Here is a 24,991-nt window from a genome sequence, read left to right as displayed (position 1 = left end):
GTCAGTGCTTCTGCATCACCATATCTATGAAACACTCTTTCCATTCATGTGGAATATTTATCTGTTTCTATAAGATCTTGGTTGAAAATGAAGATTATCATTAATTTTGAGCCAGTCTCTTAGAGAATCTATAGGTAATACTTTCAAGAGTAAAACTAAGCAAAAAGACAGGTGGTCTGTATCCTGCAAAGTTAGGGTGTGCCTCAGAGGGAGGGGGAAGTTAAAATGTTTGTATTTTTTAAAAAATGTGATAGAGGGCTGTAATTCTTCCATGGCTCTTGAGGGTGCATTTTTGAAAGGGACTAGTGATGGGTGGCTGAGAGATGGCCTGTCTTATGACTTCTCTTTCAGAAGAAAATTAATGTTCATTAATGTTTTCTGGACTCTTAGCACTCATACCCCACATTTCTTGTACTTTAAAAATGTTTTGTAGGGCACCTAGGTGGCTTAGTCAGTTAAGCATCTGACTCTTGATTTCGGCTCAGGTCATGATCTCACAGTTCATGGGTTCGAGCCCCGCATCCTGCTCTCTGCTGTCAGCACAGAGCCCCCTTCAGATCCTTTGGACCCCCAGCCCCTCCCCCACTGGTTCTCTCTCTCTCTCTCTCTCTCTCTCTCAAAAATAATAAATAAACTTTAAAATGTTTTGCAAGAATGCAAACCACTTCACTACACAAAGGAAAATGTCTTTTACGAGTTGTATTTATTTTAATGTTTATAAGCAACTAGCAACTAAAGATGCCAGCTAAGGTACACAGAACTTTGTTTTGAGCTCTCAAGTGACTTAGGCAGAGCTTTGTTAGCTGTTGCCTTGTAAGTACATTGTGAGATGATATTTAAAACTAAATAAAGGAGATGTTGCACAGTTTCAAACCCCAACAATTAAAATGGTCCCATTTTTAGTAGAGATGGGAGAATCTATGTAACTGACTATTTGAATGTTACATAAAAAGGGGAGGAATCAGAGATTACTTCTAATTTGTTTAGGTATAAATTTGATGAGGATGTGGTGGTTCCAGCCAACATGATACAGTTGTAATCAGAATAAAATAACAAAACAATTGTAATCAGAGTAGATTCATCTGTTTTGCGGATACCAACTCTATAGCTTTACCCAGTGCTTGGTAATTGTAAGCACTTAGACCTTGTTTGTAATGTATTTAGAGGGACAAAGTGTTGTATTGGTTGTTCTATACCTAAATGAGACTCCAGAGAAACATACATTTATCTGAGGGCAGAACATTGGATTTAGTGATGGAAAATTGTAGATCTGCTCAAGTTCACAGTACCTGATCGATGACCTTATTTCTGTTGTTTATTCAACTTAATGCATTGGAGCATTACTCAGGGTAGTTGAAGCGATTTCATGAGAAAGTTGGTTGGTAATATGCAGGATTTAAAAATTCCTCATATGATACAGTAAATATTTTTTCCACTTCTAGTACTTTCTTCATTTTATTTGTTACACTTAAATTAAATACAGCTGTAGTTAATTTTGGTGTAAGGAGTGAAGTAGAGCTCCAAGTTTTCTTTTTCCTTCCAAATTGCTAGCCGGTTATCTCAAAACCATTTAATGATTAAGAATGTAATTTAAAAATGTGCATGTGCCCGAAAAGCTATTAAAAAGTAAATACTATTGCAATCTTGGAAAAAAATGTGGCATGGGTTTCTGTTTGCAGATGGTTTTATTCCCATTAAGATGAATTCAGGGTTGAAGGAAGACTTGTAAAAGAAACAAATTCAGGAACTAGTAAGAGACACTCTTACCTACACAAAAATTTCAATGAAGGAGCTGGATTGAAGATGCTAGGAATCAAGTGGTTTGTATCAGAATTGCAGATATAATAAAAATATTTTGAGATGTATACGGAAGGAAAGGTACCTACTGCAGCACTAGCTGTAATGCTGTCTGGTTTCTTGAGCAGCTGCAAACCTCTGGAGTCCTTGCTGTGAGAATCAAATCAGTCATGGCCCCAAATCTTGTTACAGGCAGCCAGAAACAATCCTGACTGGTCCACTACGTTTTTTTTTTCTGTGTGCTTCTCCGTTTCGACTTTTTACTTTATATTTTCATTTAGCTTGGATTCCATTTAAAATTTTAAAACTGTTACTAGAAATAAAGAATATTTTAGGGGTGCCTGGGTGGCTCAGTCAGTTAAATGTCCAACTTCAGGTCATGATCTCACAGTTTGTGAGTTTGAGCCCCATGCTGGGCTCTCTGCTGTCAGGACAGAGCCCTCTTTGGATCCTCTGTTCTCCTCTCTCTCTGCCCCTCCCCTCTGGGCCTCTCTCCCTCTCTCTCAAAAATAAGTAAACGTTAAAAAAAAAAAGAAATAAAGAATATTTTGAATGTTGGACAGCTAAGGAAAAAAATGACAATAATCAAGACAGTAAAGAACTTACTGGAAATATAATAATGATTTCAGAAATATAATTTGCATAACAACAGTTGTTTTATTATCATCAAGATGTTAAGTAGTTGAACAGTCTACACTTTATTTTTATAACAAAGAGACAAATAACCAGTAAAAGAGATGATTTTAGTATTTTATTGTTATTATTTTTTTTTAAAAGCAACTTCCAGAGTTTGTCATTGTGCAGGGTTAGCCCAGTCTCTTATAGCATAGTACAGTGATAACTCATTTTTTATAACAATGACTCACTGGAGATCCATAACTGTGTTCTGAATTATCACAGAAAGGAGAAAGAATTAGAGGAAGAGTTTAATGTTAAGTGTATTTAAAAAAATCATATTCTAATTGTTTTAAATTGGTTATCCAAGTATGATAATATAGTAGAGCTCAGATAACTAGAAAAGGCAATTGACTAGAACACCTCATTCCCATCTTGTGTGCATTAACAGGTGTTTCACTGCATATATCTTTATATAGTTTGCAAGCTAATTCAACCCATTTTACACAGCATTAATTGTTTTTATTGAGTTGGCATTGGGCTGAAACTTGCTCACTATCTCATAATAATTATTATTTTTTTCCTAGTTCTTTGATAGGTTTTTTCTCATCTGACAGTGTTTGGACTCTAGTGTTTATGAGACATTAAAATCATCTCTGCCCATTTTAGTGATATTTACAATGAAGTTACCCATGGCCAGATATCCAAGACTATTAATTAATTTGTCCACCAGCTCTGTTCTTGATCTTGGTAAAACAGAGAACTTTTCCAGTCTCACTGGAATACGTGCAAAGCTCCAGGCCAGAAACTGCTTGTGAGCTGGTCTTCAAAAGAGGGGACCACGAAACTCAAGGTCTTTATTAATGCTGTGCAAACAAGGGTCTCGTCATTTCGGTAACTATTTGTACATTTCAAAAAGCAATACAGTCATGGGAAAAACCAACAAGCACAGCTTGGTAGAATAACCTGCCATGAAATATCATTGGCTTTATAATAATTTACTACAACTGTTCTTTTTTATTCACACTGGATAGGAAATGCTTCCATCTAACACATGGAATACGAATATATACAACAAAAAGTTGGCTTTTATTAAAAAAAAACTTCACAAGGACAATAACATGGGGGTTGAAACAATAGTTTTGTGCAGTTTCCTGATCACAATCATATGTCTGCTGCCTTTGACAGGGAATGATACAAGTACTGATAGATTTTATAAACCAGTTAAATAATTTTCTTGTCTGATCACAATCATATGTCTGCTGCCTTTGACAGGGAATGGTACAAGTACTGATAGATTTTATAAACCAGTTAAAGAATTTTCTTGTCTGTACTAGCCTACTATTGCCTTGTTCATACAGTCTAGAAGTTTCACCTTCTTAACTGTAATTCTAAATGAGTAGGGATGACATGATGAGTCAGTTTGAAGGACAAACCCTGCTAATCCTCTTCAAAATCATCATATATTTGCAGTTCCCTATTCATCAAAAAGTTCACCAAAACATTGTGGAAACCGCACAGGGCTTCTGACTGATGTGCTGTTGAGATCCTGAATGATGCCTGCCATCTTGTTGTATGACGTCAGCATCTTGGCTTGAACTTTCTTATGGCCGCAGTGAGTCATGGGGCTAGTGGTGGGGGGTGGACCGTTTTGTACTGCCAGCAGTCAAAACAGTTGCCATGGGCTCAACGTCTCTACGCTGTGAGCCTGGGGAACCCATTCTCCTATGGAATGGTTTTCTGGAGTCCAGCAATGTCACTGCAAGTGGCTGAGACATTCTGGCCCCTGCTTCATGAGGGAGTATACTAAAGAAGAAGCCTAGTGTTCTAAAAATAGATAATATAGGCCAGGTTGAGGGGGTGGCAAAGGGAGGTTGCTTTCATAAGTCCTGGAAACCATGTCTAATTTTCGCTCTAGACAATGGCTGGGAGATTCTTCGGAAGTGGCAGGTCAGGAGAAGGGCTGGTCTGAAGTACACTTGGAGAAGTGTCAGTTTGGCATTGGCACTGCAGATTTAGTGCGTATGGCCCCCAATAAGGCACTCTGCCTAGATCTATTTCCCCCTGACTGTACCTTTGCTGCCCAAGAGTTCCCCATTTCTCCATGCAATTCCTGTTTGTTTCTGACTTCTAAAGCAGGGATGGAAAATAGGGCTCATCTCTCTCTCAATTCTGACTGATGAATGGAGGCTCTTTGTAGTTGTGATCTGAGGACTGTTGAAGAAATTATTGGGCTTCATGGATAGTGCTGTGATTGATAAGTAATGTCTGCCATATCTACAATGTCTACAAGAACTGGTGTTTATGGAATGCCTACCAGGTCCTTATGTCTCTAAGTAAGGTCCAAGAATCAGGCTGGCTTGATGGGTTCTTAAAGGATCTTTGGAGATCATAACCCAAAGTGCTAGGTTTATATTTATTTTATATGCTGCTTTGTTCCAGAAAAGATTTAAGTCTTTGAGCACTTTGGGAGAGGAATTTTAAGACCTGTGGGAAGCTGGAGGGGAAGATAATTTTGAATAGGATGGTATAGGAGGTGCTCAACAATGGCCCTCTGTTTTTACCCTGGTTGATGAAGCCCAATGTTTAGAAAGTGATTATAGGGTTTACTGATGACAACAGATTCAGAAAGACTTGGAGGAATGGGGTGGATCCCAGGCCTGGTGGGAATTTCAGGCAGAACATCTAGTGTATTCCTCCTGGGTTGATAGCTGATATTTATGAGAATGTTGAAAAGCCAAGGAGAAATATATTTACGTCTACACATACATGACTTTTTTTGTGGTTAATTAAAGCATGTGGGGATGGTTTCCATATTATGTTAGGACCCTTGTCTCTCAGCTGGAATAGAAGTCTCTGGTACACAACTTTACCAAAAAAGAAAGAAAAAAAAACCCCAGCAAAATTGTATGGTAGGCGCTAGTGACACCATTTTGGGAAGATCAACTCATGTTTGTCTCTAAAAAATGGGATCAGTCACTTCTTCGTATCTTAAGTGATTTAAACTGAAGCCAAATCTTGGTTTTTAAGATGAATAATTAACAGGTTGCTCTTCAACAATGCCATGTCTGTTGATTTAGGGGACCATGTCGGGCCAAAGCCAGCCACCTCTAGCTGCTGATGGCCTGTGGGTTTTAGAAACTGTCTGATGCTCTCATCAGTACTCTCCTGTCAATGCACACACCTGATTTCACTTACACAGCAACGTGGCAACATACCTTTTTCCATCTGTAAACACCTGCTCTCTCCCTCACTTGGAAACTGGGAGAATTTGAAAGTAAAATAAGGCATATGTTTTTATTCCTCTGCAAATCCCAGGCGAACATGCTTTTGTTCAGATACCTGTCAGATACCTGTCTGATGTTGAGTTTCTTGCCACAATGGAGAACCCAAGCTTTTCCCAAAGTTGTAGGCAAAGGGTTTTCACTTTCTTGGGCGAGGGTTCCTTGGTTCCTAGGCCAAGGGTCCAGGGTCAAGTGATGGAGGTGGAGTGGAGGAGGGAAGGCAGCATTTAGAAACCCAGCAGTGTTATTTCTCATCCATCCGACTCTGCATTTCACCCTCAGAGAAATGATTTTTCTTATTGGTCTCCATGAGACACAATCCCATTTAGAGCATCTCAGCAGTTTCACTGTCTCTGGAACCTTCTAGAGGTGATGGCTGGCTGGCTATAATTGTGACTGTAGTTGCCTCATCATTTGTTTAGAGGCATTTCAAAATTTTTCTTTCTCCTGATCACAATTGTCGATGTATTGACATTACAAACCAATTTTTAAGGTGTGTGAAGATCAGTGGGCTTTATCACCACTCATTTCCAAAGCAGAAGCCTCCCCTAACTGGAAAGACTTATTCTAACACCACAGAGGAGCCTCCTCCCCAAAGTTTCTAAGAGCCCAGAGCATGAACTTTGGGTTCTAGACAGAAGGCCTGGGAGGAGGTCGGGAGGGGGGTGGTGCCCTGTTGGGAGGTGGAGCTTGAGGAGGAGGGGGAAGGGTAGAAGGTGGGGATGGAATTGGAGGAGTGGGAGCACTGGGGGGTGGGGGAGGGCAGTGGGGAGCAGGGGGTGGGGGCGTGTAAATGGGGGCAGGAGGCGGCGAGGTGGTGTGGTAGGCATTGTTGAGGGGGTACTTGGCAGGCTGATTGTTCTTGACTCTGGTGAAGTTGATACAGCGCCCCTGTAAGAGAATCAGAGAGAAGGATGTGAGCTGAGGCTTGCTGTTTGGAGCAGGGCAGCTGGGAAGCACGGTGGGCAGCTTGAAAGAAATATGTAGAAAGCAAACGCGATGTTTATGGCAGTGCTCTTCTGGCATACCATAGAGCTTGACAACAAATTTCTTCTTTCTGTGTAAAATTGTTTGTCAAAATTCATTTTCTTGGAGTCTCTCTCTCAAAGAGGAAGAAGAGAAGGGGACTGACCTTAACTAGGGTGGATGCATGGGCTCAAGCTATGTACAGAGGTTATCAAATTTAATCTCTTCAATAGCCTTGCCAGCCAGGTACCTTTATCATATGTTCAATTTCATAGATGGGGAAACTGAGGCTCAAAAAGATGAAATCATTTTCCCGAGGCCACACAACCAGGAAGAGGTGGGGTTGGTGACTGGAATCCCTGATAGGCTCCAGAACCTCTCTTCTTCCGGCCACACTTTAATGTCTTCTAAGGAGGGTTCCCTAATTTTTTTTAAATGAAAGGAACTTGTTTCAACTGATTTCAGTTACACTTCTGGAGGCAGTAGAAGGTTAACAACACGAGCTTCTCCTATACTATACTTCAAGGGTGCTGAATCAATCTGTGATCTGCATTGTCACCAATATGGCAAACTGGGGTGATTCTCAGGGGCACTCATGCATTTGTCTCTCCTCATTAACATTTGCTCCCTTCAACCTTTCATGCTGGGTAATAAATTAAGGAGGCAGCTCTCCCTACTGATGTGAATAGGACCCCAGTCGATACAGCTTCTCTCTCCATGCCCCTGCCTTCTCCAAAGCTCTGTAATGAACAATTTATCCTCCCCTTGCTCTGGTTGAGGCAGTCCCTCTTCTTCCAGATGCTGCTGCACCTGCTCAGGCACCCTTAGGTTCTGGGGACATTTTATTGCAAAGCACACATCTACCTTGAATTCTACTTTTCTCCCCATCCTTCCTGGGCACCTGACTGGACAATGCAGAGAAGATACCTAGAGCCTCCTACAGCAGCCTTTAGAGAGTCCAGAATCTGCAGCCAGTACTATGTAATTCTCCTCTGTGATGTCACCTCTTGGCGCTTCAAAGTTAGTCCTGCACTCCCTGTACCCCCAACAGATGACGTTCTCCTTCTGGTGCCTGTGCTCCCTTCACTTTTCCCATCAGAACCTCCTGGACTGCCTGGACAGGCTGTGGACCACCCTTTGGGGTCCTAGCCTCCCTTCAAACTTCTGGTGCCTACAGGGCATTTTATTGTCCCCTCAACTGTGTCTCCCAGATGCCTACAGAATCTTGCCACATGGAAGCTGAGGCAGGGGGGCACATGCCTTTGAGGCTGCCCTGTCCCTTTCTCCCTCTCCTGCTCATCCTAACCCCATACAGCTCTACACTGGGGCTGTGGCTAGAGTGTGGGTTTTTCCCCCGGCTTCACCCTCCAGGATGGATGCCCATCCTGTGGCATCTGCCCCGGATGGGATATGTCCAGAGGCTGGAGTTTCCCTTTTCAGGCCTTTAGAAGAAGGCTCGAGGGGGAATGAAGAGGGTGAGTCTGGAATTTAAGGCTCAGTCACCTGTAGGAGACACAAGTGTGTGATTTGAGACCTGGCTCAGACTGAGAGTCACAGCAGGGACGTGATGCATGTTTGTCGGAGGTGTGGGGCTGAGCAAACCTTGCCTTACATGTGCACACCCCACTCATCCAAGTCCTAAGTCAGTCCCTTCCCCCACCGCCCCATCTTTTCTTGATGACTCCAGCCTCCATGTGTCCTTTGCTTCCCTCCCTGCATTCTCTAGTTACAGTCTATGCCACATACAGAAGCCTACAAACTCTAGTTGTTTGGTTGGTAAATGCCTTACCTTCCTGACTAGATGAGAAACTTCTGGAAGGCAGCATCCTTGTTCTGCACACTGTTGCTCCACTATTGGTTTAGGAATTGTAATGCCATATTTAGATGCTGGCACCCCATTTTCTCTGAGCTTCCATTTCATGAGCTTAAACCAGGACCTAACCTTGTTAGGTTCTGATTGGGAGCCCACTAACTGCAGAAAATAAGTTCCCATCTTCTCTTGGCATTACCCAGAACTCCAGATCAATGCCAAGCTTTCACAAGTTAGGTTGACTTTGTAACCCAGGCTGTAAAGTCCTAGTTGTCCAAGCAACCCTCTCTAACAGCTGTTAAAAAAAAAAAAAAAAGAGAGAAACAGCATGCTCCAAATGGAGTCACTTGTGCTAAGCCCCATGTCCACAAACCAAGACTCAATATTTAGGCTAATTGCAGTTTCAAATTTTCCCAGAAATGTAATCTTAAACCAGTCAATCTGGGATTTCCTGGTTAGCATTAATGAGGTAATATGCCTGATAGACCCCTTTGTCCCCCAAAGAAATATGAAGTAACCCACTCTTTCCCTGTCCCTGTCCCTGTCCCTGCCCGCTTCTGCCTATAAAAGTCTCCCATTTTGTACAGCTTCTCGGAGCTCCTTTCTGTTTGCAGCCTGATTCACGAATTGTTAAATAAAGCCAATGAGATATTTAAATTTTATTCACTTGAATTTTATTTTTTTAGCACAGCTTTATAAATCTAAGCCTTGGGAATAGTTTATTTATAATTCTGGATAAAGCTCTTTCCTTCAAGAATGTTAAAGTCCTAATGATTACCATCTGTGATAAATTCCTGTAATGGACAACTCAGAGTTGGGATTTACTGTACTACATATTCTGCCCTTTGTTCCTAGACATGCTAAGTCAGACAAAGAGACTCGAGAGATTCATTTCCTCTAAAGATGAAGGAAACTTCTGGTCCTGAAGATGGTGCTGCTGGTGCCTGGGGTCAAGTCCCCATAAAGCTTCAGTTTTCCCTAAGGGCTGGCCATCCCATAACTCCCTTCCTCCATTTAGGGGTCAGTGATGGGGGAGGGGCTGTGGCAGATAAAGGAAGCATGTTAATTCAGAGGCCTATTTACTTATTTCACACACTGTAATGCTAATACATTTACCAGAGGCTATTTTGTCCAAAGACAAAATCAGGAGCTCCCTGCCTTCTTCTACCAATACTTCTGTTCATAACCCAGATTAGGATCCCCAGATGTCTTCAAAAAGGTGGGAGAGGATCCACAGAGTAAAAGATGGCCCCTCACATCTATCTGTGGGCTGTAGGGGTGAGGGTTGGAGTGAAATGGGAGAAAGACCTCCCTAGGTCAGCCCCATCAGCTGCCACCATGGCCTCTTGGCCATAGCAACAGAAGGATGGGGTGGGATGAGGAGGGAGAGAGGCAAGAAGCCCCTTTCCTGTGGTCAGTACCAGTCCAGGGGTGCACCCATGGGTCTCCTGCTCCAGAGCACTAGGCTGTGGTTCATTAGAGACCCCAGTCCATTAGGGCTGAGCACAGAAACCCAGAGCTCTTAGTGAGCAGCTGGAGCAGGGTGGGGGGCAAGCTCACAATCTCTGCCATGCCCCCGCCATGTGACATTGGGTGGGAATAATAATACTGCTTGCCAGTTAGAGTCATTATGAGGATTAACTTAATCAATGTTGATGAAGGCCTTGGAACAGTGCCTGCCACACTGAGTTTGCAAATGAAGTTGAGTCTAGATGGAGAAACAGATGCTCAGACACAACAATGACCTTGTCTAGGGTAGGAAGGCCAGGTGGGAGGTAGTATCAGTTTTCTGACTCCTAGTTTAGTGCCTTCTAAGTGAGCTGCAGACTAGAGCCTCAATACTCCACACCTGGCTTCCATAACAAAACTGGTATACAGGGGAAAAAATGTAGCATTGGATATATGACCAGAGCAGTCCCCAGAGCCTCCTCTCTTAGGCACTGTCTCTACTTTCCCATTGCACAAAACTCCTGTAACTGATTCTTATAGGACCTCCCACCACGCTTTGCATGCACAGTTGACTGATGATGCATTTACACATACTTATCGTCCTGAAGGAAGGTGCAGACTTGGCATAAACAAATCCTTGGGGTCAGTTACAGTAAGATGCAATTAGGACTTCAGGGAGGGGTGTGGCTACAAATTAAGTTCTTAAAACCTGGAGCCAGAAGAGCCAATACAAACACTGTAACACTTAGACCATATAATTGGCCTAAAGATCAGTTTACACGACATCATTTTTTGCTTGTGAGAAGATAATAGAAAGACCAGATGTTCTCAGTATCATATATGCCAGCAAATCTGCACCAGTGTTTGCTTCAAAAGGTTGCTAGGACGACCGAAGCTCTCAGTCTGCACACTGGTCTTTGTAACCCTGTTAAATTCTCTGCAGTATTGCTTTTGGGTGGTTTGATTCAGATCCAACATTTGGCTTTGACCTCAGTTTACCTCCACTTGCTCATTTACAAAGTTATGAGTGCCAATTATTGTCACACATTAGCAACAAAATACTCTGGTTAAATTCAAAGGAGAAAATGCAGCAATGTCTCCTGCTCAGTGGTGGCTTAGCAGGATGCTAGGTGGCTTTTCTCCTAGGCTGGAAAGTTCCATTTTGATACGACTGAATGTAATGGTGTTGAAAGCATTATTAGAATTGTCCAGGCACATCATTTTTATTCATTATTTTCACTGTACAGACATGAGACCGAGGGCTCAGGCTTATTTAAATATTGCACCCAAGACGATATGGCAGTAAATGGTTAAAGTGGGATTAAAACCAGCTCTGCTTGCCTTAGGCACTTATCCTCTCTTCATTCTATTAGCCTGAATATAGACTAAAAACGCAAATATTTTTTCTTTCCTTTTTTTTTTTTTGCAAATATTTTCCTGATCACTTGTAGACGGTATCACACAACGTACAGCTCTTGTCCAGAAGCCATCAGCTCTTGACATAGCTGTCATTTTAAGGTGCCAGTTTACATATAGCTCCCAACGCGTGGATGAGTGTCTCTGAGGCAGCCTCTGGGTCTTCTCCTCTTGAAATATTTATAGGTTCAAGTTTAAGTTGGTGCTCAACAACTGCTGCTTATATCTCTGAGGGTTTCTGAGGTGGAGCAAGCCTTCTTAAAAAGCTCAGATTTTTCCCTGCAGGTTTAGGTTCTCAAGGAATCAAAGCCCCATGAGCTTGCAATTGTTTATTTAGGTCTCCTTAGTCACCCCCTTGTGGTCTCTTTGGGGATCTTTTAGGCTTTGGGGGAAGGGGTGGCAAGAGTCCTATGTGGTCGCCTTGATTTCCACACTAGAAATGTTAACATGCTTTATAACTCCATCAAAATTTGAGTTGCTTTTGAACCTTTTACCCAGATACTTGAATCTGAATTCTTTTGGGGCAGCCAGTTTGCGAGTCTTTTTATACTCCTGAATCTGGCTAACTCTTTGCATTGCATAGTTTTTGGTTCATCATTAGATTTCTAAAATATTTATAAGTTGAAAATTCAAAATTGGGATCTCCATCTTCTGCTCTTTGGTTACCGTGGTAAGGACTCAAGCTTGCCTGTGAGCCCTGAATTTAGTTTGTGGTATGAAAGGGGAGATTGAGAAGAGCTGTGGGCTGATTGTGTGCAAAAGACTTGCCAGTGGTGAGCTCATGTGTGCTGAGTGTTATAAAACATCTGTTTGGGTATCAGGCATGCTCATTGGAGACGGAGCTGGCCTTTGGAGATGGTTAAAAATATGCCATGGCTCCCAGAGATTAAACCAAATAGTTTCCTATGAACAGAGGTCACTTAAGGAAATTGGATTCCACAGGAAGAATACTGAAAGAATCAGATGGAAAAAGTGTAACATGTATGCCAAGTTTCTTCTGACAGATACCTTTTCTCTCCAGCTTAGTTCTTCCATTGATTGTCTTGTATGGAGGTATTTTTTAAGTTACAAATGGATTGGGTTTCCACGGTTTGTTTTAAGTCAGTTGTTTAGAATTAGGAGCATAGTTTCTCACTTAAGTCACTCTTGCAAATGGGGGTTGGTCCTTAGACTAGACCACAAAAGCTCACTGGTGTATTGAAGGCAATTGACGTAATCCTGCTGAAGTTGGTGCTCCAGTGATAAATGAGACACATGAGTAATGAATGGATGGAGGGCTGGATTGGATGACTTAATAGTGCCTTCTATCCCATCTATGTTTCTCTCCATTTGTTATTTGTACATTCATCCTTTTGACAAATACAAATGGTTTCTGAGTGCCGGTTACATCCCAGGTACCTAATAAGGTGCTGAATTCAGTGATAAGGAACCAAAAATAGTCCCTGCCCTATTGAAGAATGTAGTCCACAGGTGGAGAGAGATATCAGTCTGTTAATCCCACAAACTAATGGACCCTAGCAACCATGTTTGCATTCTGTGACACTGGCCTTGGCCGTAGTCGATTGGACAAGAGGTGGGCACCTAATCTGAGTTAGGACAATCAGATTCTCTCTTATGAGTTTGGAATTACAACTGAGTTACCAGCTGAGGCAGTCAGTTAGGGTTGATCCCTTGAATAGAGGGGATGAAAGTAGGAACTGGGGTGGCTGTCTTCTGCAAAGTCAGGGAGAAGCAGAGTTCTGATTCTATATTGAAAAGATCCTTCATCTATTCCTGAAACCAATATTATACTATATGTTAACTAACTAGAATTTAAATCAAAATTTTAAATAGAAGGAAAAAAAAGATCCTTTATATCCATTCACTTCTCCCAACCTGGGCCAGTCTTCTGTAACTTGGGCTACTACATAAACTGGCCTTCCTGTTTTCAGCCTCTTTTCCAGTTATATTTTGGTTTCCATATAAAATGTATCCACATACACACATAAATAAAAATGTGTATGTACATACATATATACATGTTTGCACATGTATGTAAGATGTACATATGCCTATATATGTAAACATTTATACATACATAGATGCACATTCAAAGTTGCCTTCCTGCATAAACTCTTCAATGCCTCCCCACTTTCTGTAGGGAAATCACCAAGGTCCTCAGCACGCACACGTCCCTGCTCCCTTTGCATTTTTTTCAGCCATCCTATTTCTTCCTCTTTCTTTGAACCCTACACTTCAGCTTTCGTCCATCATTTGAAATGAAGCCACCATACTCTGGCTTTTTGTTTGACAGCATTCATTCCCGGGCCCATGACAGGGACAAAATGCCACAGAGACACCTGTCTTGCTTCTTTCCCCTTCCCCAAAGCTGGAGCCGGGGCCAAAGGGAAGGGTGTGTTGTGAGTGGTGATGCCAGAGTCCTTTTTGACTGCCTTTCCTCCACCTCAAACTTGCCCTGTCTATAAATCTCATACAGCAGCCTGCCTTTTATGTGCTGTTCATGCAAAAGGATCCAAGGTCAATTCTTTCAGTTGTTTGATTCATTTTGCTGACACACATACTGGCACGCTTTCCACAGTAACCTCTTTGGATGCCAAAACTGAGGGGAGGATGAAAGCAGAAAGGAAATATTTGGTAACAAGAGGAAACTAGAAAAACGAAGGGGCAGAAATAAAATGGCTCATCTTTAGTGGGACGTGCAAACATAGGACTTGTTAAGGATTACTACTGAGATAAGACTTATTTAAGAATAAAATTCCTTGTTTTTCATCTGATTACAAAGTAACACATTTTCTTTGTGGGAAATCTGGAAAATGTACAAAAGAAGGAAGAAGGAAGAGGAGAAGAGAAGAATTTTAAGTTTTAACACTCAGAGAGTTACCATTTGTGCTCTTCCTTTCAGGCCACACACACACACACACACACACACACAGGTGCATGTCTTTACAAAAATGAGATCATTCTGAACCAGTTTTAAAATGCTATGCTGTGGCCATTTCTCCCCTGCCATTTTCAATATGATTTGCAATGGTTGCATAATCTTCTATCATATGAAAGCACAAAATGCAGTTATCGAATTCTTTAGTGGGCATTAAGAGTCCACCTAATTTCTAATTTTCCCCTAACACATCTATAATAAATTCTGGTAAGCTCTAGAATCAACAGTTAACCTTTGACGTGGGATTTTTGTATCCAATTTCATATATGAGATTGGCCATTATTCTTTTGTTGTGTGCTATTTTTGTCATCAAGATTATGTTAACTTTACAAAAGAAATGGGGAGGATTTTCATTTTCTAATATATTCTATATTTCTGAAATAGTGTAAGAATTCTTTGTTCATTAAAAGCATGAGAAAATTCTCTCAAAATCGTTCTGGATGTCCTGTTTTTTTCTTTTTTAATGTTTATTATTTATTTTTGAGAGAGAGAGAGAGAAAGTGTGAGCAGGGGAGGGAGTAGAGAGAGAGGGAGATACAGAATCAGAAGCAGGCTCCAGGCTCTGAGCTGTCAGCACAGAGCCTGATGCTGGGCTTGAACCCACGAACTGTGAGATCATGACCGGACCAGAGGTTGGACGCTCACCCGACTGAACCACCCAGGTGCTCCTGGACATGCTGTTTTTCTAGAGCGCAGTTCTTTGATGACTTTAAAAGTTTTTGCCACAGGTATTGACCTACTCAGGTTTTGTACCCTTTCTGAGTCCATTTCCATAATTTATCCTTTCTTAGAAAACCATTCATTTTATCAAGGTTATTTTTTTTTGTTATTTTTTTTGTTATTTTTTTTGTTTTTTGTTTTGTTTTGTTTTTGTTTTTGTTTTTAGATAGAGACAGAGAGCATGCAAATGGGGGAGAGGGGCAGAGAGAAAGAGAGAGACAGAGACAGAGACAGAGAGACAGAGAGAATATCTTAAGCAGGCTCCGCACTCATCTTGGAGCCTGAAGTAGCACTTGAGACCACAACCCTGGGATTTATACCTGAGTTGAAATCAAGAGTTGGGCACTCAACTGACTGAGCCACCCAGTTGCCCCATTTTATCAAGACTTTTGAAGCATTTGCATAGGTTTGTGCTTTGCACAAAGGAAACTTCTCACAGTTAAATCTATTTGTGGTGTTACCTCTTTTGTAATCACTAATATACATATTTGCATGTTCTTTTTTTTGGCTTTCAAGAATTTGCCAATGATATTGGCATTTCCAAAAAAATTTTAAGACTTATTTCTCAGTTCTACAGATATTGCTTTATTTTCATTAATTGTTCTTATATTCATAGATTCCTTATTTCTGCTTTCTGTAGATTTGTTCCATATTATTTTCTAGTTTTAACTGAATACTTAGCTCATTTATTTTCATTTTTCTTGTTCAATAATGAACTAATTCAAGACTATGATTTTTTTCAAATTCCAGAAGTTTTTATTGTGGTGTTCCAACTGTCATTATTTTCTAGAATACCAGTAACTATAGTTTTGATTTCCTCTTAGACTTAGTAATTTTTATAAATTTAAGAAATAATGTGAGTTCTTAATTTGATGGCTGCACTATTAAATATTCATTAATCATTTTTTATTAGAGTAAAGCCTTTATATTGTTTGTTTGTTTACTTAATCTGCTAGATCTAGTAAAGTCTAAGGGTTTATTAAGTACTCCCGGTTGATATTTTAAACAATTATATTTGCTCAAATTTTACTTTGCTGTTTAGTCACCGGGCCACTCAAGAGCAGCAGGGAGTGGGCCTCCCTCAGAGCAGTTGAGGCAGAGAATTTCTTATGTTCTAAAAATTTCTCTCTTCCTGTTTGGTGGTAGCTTGTCTGAAAAGATGGCTGCCATTAATTCTTTCTCTCCTGTGTGAGGAGTCTATTTCTCCACTCCCTTGACTCTGGGTTGATTTGTAAGAGTTTTGAATAATGGAATGTGATGGAAGTGATATGCTAGCTTCGTGCCTGACATTAAGAGGCCCGGAATTTTCAACAAATGGGGTGACTGGGTGGCTCAGTCAGTTAAGTGTCCGACTTTGGCTCAGGTCATGATCTCGTGGTTCATGAATTCAAGCCCTGCATCAGGCTCTTTGCTGTCAGCGCAGACTCTGCTTCGGGTCCTCGGTCTCCCTCTCTCTCTGCCCTTCCCCCCACACCCTCAAAAATAAATAAACATTAAAAAAATAAAAAGAGGCCTGGAATTTTCTGCTTCCTGGATTTGGTGCCCTGAGGCTACTCTATTCTCCTCTTCTCCGTGTGGAGGAGCACTGACGATAGAGAAGTGAGGGAAGCAACTTCTTGAACGTCCAGCCCAATCAACCTTCTGATGACTCCAGCCCTAGCCACTCTCTGACTACAACTTCATCAGAGATGCCAAATGAGATTATACAGCTGATTCTGGTCAACCCACAGAACTGTAAGAGAAAACAGCAAATTGTTGTTTTAAGCCAGTGTGTTTTGCAGTGGTTTGTTACAGAGTAATACAGAAACAAGCAGCAACTCCTGCCTTTGTCTAGGAGGGTCATTCCTGGTTTGTGGAGCTGAAAATAGGAGGTATTGTAGGTTTCCCCCCTTTTTTTGGACTCTTAACTTGGCACCTTTTCCAAAGTTGCTGGGAAGGAGCCAGATCTGTGCGCTCTCCTTATTGCCTCCTTAGCTAGAAAATCACATCGCTAGAATCCAAGGGCCGCCTGGAGAGAGATAAGATCACTGGATGAGAGAAAGATAGTACCTCAAAGGCAGCTATCACACATTTCCCCTTCTGTTTCTTGATATTGCCCCGTGCTATTAATTATGAAACATAGGCTGTTATGATGATGAGTAAAGGCTGAACTGGGGGAGGACTGGGAAAGGTGTTGCAATAATGAGAAGACTTTGCCTGTGTCCACACTTGCAAGTGCATTCATGTGAGCTGGGCCGGAGACACCCTATCTGCCAGTGGGTAGCTCCAGGTTGGAAAGTCTGCCCTGATTCTGCAGTCAAGTGAAACACGTATGTTCAAATTGCCCTTCACGCCTGACAGTCTTTAAAGGTCAGTGAACCACTGCAGCTGACAAAGACAGAAACACACATGGTACCATAAGGAATTGTTGTTGTTTTTTTTTTTTTATAAATGAATCTTCACACTCTGATGCTTAAATACTCTCTCTTTCAAGTCTCATCATCCTATAAAACCGTGGCACATTCGTCTGCATCTGTCTAGTTCTGACAAATTAAAAAAAGAAGACAAAATAGAATTGGAGACAGGAGATCCAGGAAAAGTGATCAGGTGGCCAAAGTGTCATTAGTGGGACTGGCTCTAACATTCAGCCCTTTCAGGAGAGCCAGACAGAGATGTGTGCGGAGATACCATGGAGAGTACGCTTGAGAGGTGGAATTCGTTGAAAACGTTTGTTGGCTCAAGAGGAAGTAGGTCTGAAAGGTCTGAGCCAGTGTAGTATACTCTGAATACTGTTTCTTCATTTTGCTTTTTAAAAACCAGCCATTGCTCTTGACTATCCTCTCTTCCTCGGTTGCATGGAGTCCACCGTATGCCCCGTGGGTCCTGCTAAGCAGTAGGACTTCTCCAAAGAGCCTGGTTTTAATTGACATTTTGGATGAGTCTGAGAAATAATGTTTTAATGTACTTTTCTAAGATTTAAAAAAACACTGCGGCATGGTCATGCTGAGTGAGTGGAAGTCTGACCCAGGACTAACTAATTTTATTCAGAGTCTTCTCTCCCAGCTAATAATCCTGAGAATTTGTTTTACTGCCCTGTCCCCAAGTTAAACGGCTCTGACTACTTAGAACTGTCATTAATACAATCATTATTTCATTTGTGTTGAGGTATTTGCCTTAAAAAATTGGTGTGAGGGGCGCCTGGGTGGCTCAGCTGCTTAAGCCTTCGACTTTGACTCAGGTCATCATCTCACAGTTTGTGAGTTCAAGCCCCAGGTCAGGATCTGTGCTGACAGCTCAGAGACTAGAGCCTGGAGCCTGCTTTGGATTCTGTACCTCCCTCTCTCTCTCTGCCTCTCCCTGACTCGTGCACTGTCTGTCTCTCTCTCTCTCTCTCTCAATAAATAAATAAATATTAAAAAAATTGGTGCCAGAAGATAAGTTGACAGAGATGGCTTGGCCAACAGCGTTATTTAGCTTGGCTGTCAAAATGTAAAATTATGAAATTACTTATTCATCTGCTGTATAGCCCCAACCTCATCCTGCTCCATTTATATAAGCTCATGGATGAAGGCTGTTTTCTTCTTTTGTATAATGTGAGGAATGAATTCTTTCCTTATGCCTGTTGCTGCCAAAGTGCTTTCCCCAGAGTGGAGGGAATATTAATTTAAAAAGATAACAATTTTACTTCTATGATGACTATATTGTGCCAGTGAGTGGTATCCTAAACGGGTATGTGTTCTTTAGATTTTCGGTACCTCACACACGTACCATTTTCCTATCCACAGCCCTGTCTGCAAGGCTAAGCCCCCTATCTGAGAGACTGGTGCTGGTTATGAAGCAAAAAGTTTCATGCTAACCACATCTACCTTTTGCTGAGTGCTTCTACCGTTGCCATGCTGGGCACTAGTTGTTTTATATACATCATCTCATTTTACCCTCTTAATAGAAAGAGTGGTTAGTACTATTACCCCAATTTAAAAATGTAGAAACAGGGGCACCTGGGTGGCTCAGTCGGTTAAGCGGCCGACTTCGGCTCAGGTCATGATCTCGCGGTCCGTGAGTTCGAGCCCCGCGTCGGGCTCTGTGATGACGGCTCAGAGCCTGGAGCCTGTTTTGGATTCTGTGTCTCCCTCTCTCTCTGACCCTCCCCCGTTCATGCTCTGTCTCTCTCTGTCTCAAAAATAAATAAACGTTAAAAAAATGTTTTAAAAATGTAGAAACAGGCTTGGAACACAAAGGAATTTGCCCAGGGTGTCTCTGCAAGTAAATGATAGAGTAGAGATTTGAATCCAGGTCTGTTTGACTCTCTTTCTTTTGAGCAACATGTGCTTTTAGATTGGAATGCATGTAGGGCAAAATGCATCAAGAAGTATGGCTACTTAAAAGAGTTGGCCACCAGTAATAATATACGTTGGAGAGTTTGTTTTGGGTCCCAGTACTTCCCCGCTGCCATCATTCTCTTCCAGCTTTTTCCACGTCTCTGGTTGTTCCTTCTTCAGAATTTCAGTGCCCTTCAGCTGTATTTCCTGGAAAAGGGCCCCAGAGTCTTACTCTTCCTTTCAATCAAAGCTTGCTTGTCCTGTGTGCCTGTCCCTTTCACTCCTTCTCTGTACTTTCTATGTGACATATCTCTAATCTGATCCGTGAGCTGGATCCACTATGAAGGTTTATTCCTCAAAGGTGCTTTCTTTCCATGCAAGAGAGATGGCCAGTTATCTTCCATATCCATTTTCACATTCTTCCTTCAGGAGTAGAACCCTCGAATTTCATTGGGCACATGACCATCTAGCATTGATTACATTTCCCAGCCTCCCTTGCACAGATCAGTTCAAGAGGCAATGAATGATACTCAAAGGTCTGACCTACTGTGGTGCATGAATTTGCAGATGGGGGTGGCCTCCTCTGCACTGAGGTGTGGCTATGTAACCTATGTTCTCATCAGTTGGATATGAGCAGAAGTGATGTGTACAAATTCCAGGTTGTGCCTTAAATCGAAGGGGTATACCTTCCCCTTTTCTTTTTCTTTTCCTTTTTCTTTTTTGGCTGTGTAGATGAGAGCCACACTGTAGGGATGAAGAAACATGAGAAGAAGCCTAGGTGCCCAATAGCATGGAGCCATCATACTGACCCTGGACAGCTTCTCCCCAGAGGGTTATGTGTGTGAGAAAGTTTTATCCTGTTCAAACCTTATATTATTTTGAGATTTTGCTAGATCAGCTGAACCTCTAACCTAAATAATACTATTCCTAAAAGGAACCTCCTGAACACAGCGTGGTATTCTAAAGGAGTTTCCCCAGTATTGGGCATTTGGAGTGCTGTGGCAGGCTAGCCTGTTGATCTTCTGGGAGCTAGCTGGGCCTTTGCATGCCCCTTCAGTTTTGACCATGTAGTTGGGTACCTAGTCCAAATTTACATAGGCTGATCTCTACCCAGCTGGCCTGGAGAAGCCTTCTCAATTTTCCTGGACTCATCTTCTCTTCAGGTAAGGGTTAGTATGATCCTGCCAGAGTGCCTCTCAAATCTAAACTAAAGGAAGACAGTAGTCAGAACCCTGAAATATCATGGCTGCTGTTTGAGACTTGCCAGACGCACAAATGGAAAATTTATAGCACTCAAAATCTGGGTTTCATTTAGGAGAAAAAAGTATTAATTTAAGTTATCCAACCTCAAAATTGGTTTCAGGCCTCCACTGGGACCCAATATTCTCCCTAATTACGAGATCATGTAGAGCTGGATCTGAAGTGAGACCATGACCCAGTATCAAAATGCCTCCTTTCCATTTGGAAACATCTCACGAATTCAGGCTGCGCTAATGAAATATTTGTGATAATTCTCCCCAGGCTGGCCTGAGCTTATGTTCTGTAGGGTCTGGAAGAAATGGCCTGTTACACTAATAATTTAGTGACAATGTAGGAAGAATCTTTAAGAGGAAGAAATAGAACACCTTGAATCCTTTGGATTCAAGAGGCAGACTATCAAATATAGCAAAGCTTTTGGGGATCTCAGCACCTTAACTGTAAATCAAAGATGTTGTCAATAACCAGTTAATCTTATTTGTTCAGAAAAAGTGGACTCGACAGAGGCCTCCACTTGGAGAGACCATGAGTTGCATCCCTCGCTTCACTTCCGTCTATTTAAATGCTCCCTCCTGGTTGCAAAGCCTTAATCAGGATAGCAAAAGTCACCCCAGGGGCCTGCATGGGCCTGACTTCAGAATTCTTCCCAGTGTCCTCCCAACTAGTTATGTTGCTGCTTCTGACTGGTAACATTTCACACTTCTTGAACACTGCTCTGGTTCCCAGGTTCTGCCCTTCCTGCGTGTCGGTGAGACCCTGGGAACCAGCTTGAGCTTTGCCTCCCCTTGCTTCTTGACCTGCTCTGTGTCTTCCCCAGTCAACCAGCCTTTCACCAGGCCCTGCTCTATGGGAGGGTGGCTGCGGACTGGGCTAGAGCAGGTGCTTATTCACCTGCCGAGAATGAGGCTGCTTCGGAGACACACAGACAAACCAGACTTTTGGTTAATGTGCCTTGTGCCCCCTTGGCTCTTACTTCAATCTAAATCTAACTCAGGAAGGCTAGACTGTATAAACACATCCATCTGCTGGTGTGGCAAGGGCAGTTTGGGAATGTAAGTTGCCACACGGAAAGAAGCCATCTTCCTGCTCACCTGATTTGGAAGGATTGAGAGCTGGGGATGGGGAGGCTGCATGGACCACGGGAGACAGAGCCTTCACCTCCTGACTCAGTAAGAGGTGTGAACGCGAAGGTCTCCAAGACTCTGTCTTTACCTCTGAAGAGGTAAAGACCAAGTTCTTCACCTCTGAGGAGCATGAGAAAGGCATGTTTTCCAAGGGGCTCTGGTCCACACTGGATGTGAGCATAAGGTAAAGATCCTGTTCCTCCAGCCGGTCCATCTGCCATCATCTCCTGCCTCCTGGCTAGCCTGTCTGAGGCCTTGCTGTCTCCTGTCCCAGTCCATCCTACTGCTGAGATTCCAAATGCCAACATGGCTGACAAGGTGCTGAATGATCAGCCTTACCCCCTGCCATGCTCCCTCCTTCTCCTCACCTGCCAGCCCTGTGGCTTCCTTTCAAATTCATGGACATGTGTGCTTCATGACCTTTGCGTATACACTTCCTGGAACATGCTACCTCCAAACTTTGCTTGGCTAAATTCTACTTATAACTCATGTCTCAGGTTAGTCACTTCCTCACAGAGGTTTTGCCTGCTCACATCCTATCTCATTCAGGCCCACCTGGTAATCTCTCTCATGGTTTCCTGCCCCTTTCCTCTTCAACCTTTGTCATAATTTGTCTATTTGTCTTTCTCTTTGCCATGATACTGCGAGCCCTTTTTGGACCATTGAATTCCCCTCACCACCGAGGACCTGGCACACCGAGGGCTGCCAAAGCATTTGGAAAATATAGCAATGAAGGAGCAGCTCTTGCTTCCAGGAACATGGGGCAACATTTGTCAAATAGTGCGTTAAGCCCTGTGAATGTTATGATCCTATTTGTATCCTGTGAACAAGCTTAAAAGCTTATCTTTTTTGGGGCGCCTGAGTGGCTCAGTCAGTCAGTTAGGTGTCTGACTTCGGCTCAGGTCATGATCTCACAGTTGGTGAGTTCGAGTCCCTCACTGGGCCCTGTGCTGTCAGCTCAGAGCCTGGAGCCTGCTTGGGATTCTGTGTCTCCCTCTCTCTCTGCCCCTCCCCCACTCATGTTCTGTGTCCCTCCCCCCCCCTCAAAAATAAATAAAAATGTTTTAAAAAAAGCTTATCTTTTTTTTAAGTGTTTATTTATTTATTCTGAGAGAGAGAGAGAGACAGAACACAAGTGGGGAAGGGGCAGAGAGACAGGGAGAGAGAATGTCAAGCAGGCTCCGCGTGGTCAGTGTGGAGCCTGATGTGGGGCTCAGTCTCACGAACCGTGAGATCATGACCTGAGCCAAAACCAAGAGTTGGACACTCAACCCACTGAGCCACCCAGGTGCCTCTTAAAAGCCTATCTAATGGGCACAGGGTGGTCACTGTTATAACTATAATAGCCATGATTTATCTAATCCCTATCTATGTTATCCTAAAACCTCACCACAACCCTGTAAGGTAGGAATTACTATCCCCATTTCAAAGACAAAGAAATGGAGGCTCTCAAAGGCTAAGACCAGGGCCACACAAATAGTAAATGACAGGGACAGGTTTCAACCTAGGTCGGTCTGACTCTGGGGCTTCTGTGCTTTCCCCTTAATGCTGCTGCTTCTGAACTGTGTCCCTTCGTACTTTCCCAGCCTCCTGGTTACAGACTCCGTGTGTGTGTGTGTGTGTGCGCACGCGTGTGTGTGTTTGTGTATGTGTGTCTACCTGGAGGGGAGCCTCCTAGCTGGGTCCCGGGCCTGCTCACAGTGATCAGCTCCAGAGTGAATTCAGGCAGAGAACCTAAATAAACCCTGTGAATCCAGACAGTCCAGAGAAAAGAAAGGTGACCTCATGCTGAGTAAGAGCCATCTTTGTTCCGTCTGCAAAGACCCTGCAATGTGCAGGGGGTATAGTGGTTTGGCCCACTCCCCCTTCTGCTGCCATGCTCACCACCTCCTCCCAGTTCAGAGAGAAAGAGGATTCTTGAGGCTGAGAGATGTGGCTGGGACTGAGGCAGAAGAATGCAGTGGTGAGGCAGTTTGGAGACACGCCACAGTTCTCCACAGCTTATCTGCTTTTCTGGGAGCTTCAGCTGTGAAGTGGTAAAATAAGGAATCAGCACAAAGCCCAGTAGCAATTGCAATAATCCTTATCCCCTTTTTGGCCATCGTGATTTCTACCTGGTCCCTCCATGTTTTCCAGCTTTCTTTCTTTGAGTACAGAGACTTTGTCATATTATTTGGTCTAAAAGAAGCTTCTGGAATAGCATCAGACACTTGCTAGGGGTTCAAGAAATAAGCTGTCTGACAGGGGTTACAGACCACATTGCAAATTTGGTGATGGAGTAGAGGCCTGTGTTGTTGGCTTCTCCCAACTCATTGTTCTTTCTCAGCTCAGCACTCTCCCCCAGCCTCTCCCCTTTGCCTTCCCCATGTAGGATGTGGATGCCTCTGGGAGTCGGCTGAATAGAACTCCAACTTGTTTGCCTTGAGACATCCTCTTCCTACCCTCCACCCCAGACAAGTCCAGCCTGTCACTGGGTCTGCTGTTTTCAATATTAGGGGTCCTCTGTGGGCATCTCATGGAGATCCCTCTTAAAATGCCAAAATGTTACCTGGGGGGAAAACCCCTTCAATGCTGACACCCAGCACAACGAGCCATCCTTTTGAGGCCAAGGAAAGGTCACTCAGGATCGTTAAATCTGGGGGTGGTAGTGAAAGTGACCCAGTGGATGGGAATGGAGGGGAGGCAAAGGATGAACGTGTGCCACAGAGCACTTAAAGAGGAGTGAGCACGTGCGGGAGGTGAGCATTTGAAGGAAGTTAGCACGTGAGCTCATCCACCTCAGCTGGGAGAGTCCTAGACAAAGGGGGACAAAAAGATTCCATGCATCTTTTGATCTAGTGCTTACCTTCCCAAATTTGTTCAAAGACCCAAGAGAGACCGGTTTAATCTCCAAGGAGATTTCTGTTCCTATGTTAGTCACACGGTATAATGTGGACTAGTCACAAAGTTGTTCATATTTTACGAATATTTTCATCAAAGGGATTGGGGTTGAACTCCTCCACCCCTTGTGTCATTTTTCAGAGGAAAATGACGTTTTCAAAGCTGTCACATCTACATGTTTCCAGAAGGGAAGAACAGGACATGAACGAAGAGATGTATGCATCTGAGGATTGCTAGGCAGGGTTGTGGCAGGACATCTGACAATCCTTATGTTCTTGTGGAGAGAGTGCCCAAGTTAATGGTGGGGGGTTGTAGGCACTTTCTAGAAGAATGGAATGCAAGCCCATTTTCTGAAACTTTGAAGTAGGGCATTTACTAGTCTACGTAGGCACCTTTTCACTCTTCATCCTCTTCGTCACCATTAAGTGATTTCAGGG

At 42.8% G+C, this 24,991-nt stretch overlaps 1 protein-coding gene across 1 annotated transcript in view; it reads right to left on the bottom strand.

Annotated features, from left to right (window-relative positions):
- Positions 1 to 2,431: 2,431 nt before the first annotated feature.
- ANTXR1 (ANTXR cell adhesion molecule 1) overlaps positions 2,432 to 24,991 on the bottom strand; it is a 222,562-nt gene continuing 200,002 nt past the window's right edge. The window contains exon 18 of the mRNA XM_043603551.1: positions 2,432 to 6,587. Within this exon, the coding sequence (XP_043459486.1) occupies positions 6,327 to 6,587 (261 nt within the window). The 3' untranslated portion in view covers positions 2,432 to 6,326. The remainder of the gene's footprint in view (positions 6,588 to 24,991) is intronic.

Source organism: Prionailurus bengalensis, chromosome A3 (assembly GCF_016509475.1).
Source record: "Prionailurus bengalensis isolate Pbe53 chromosome A3, Fcat_Pben_1.1_paternal_pri, whole genome shotgun sequence".
NCBI classification, from domain to species: domain Eukaryota; kingdom Metazoa; phylum Chordata; class Mammalia; order Carnivora; family Felidae; genus Prionailurus; species Prionailurus bengalensis.
This window is presented reverse-complemented; position numbering and strand designations above follow the sequence as displayed.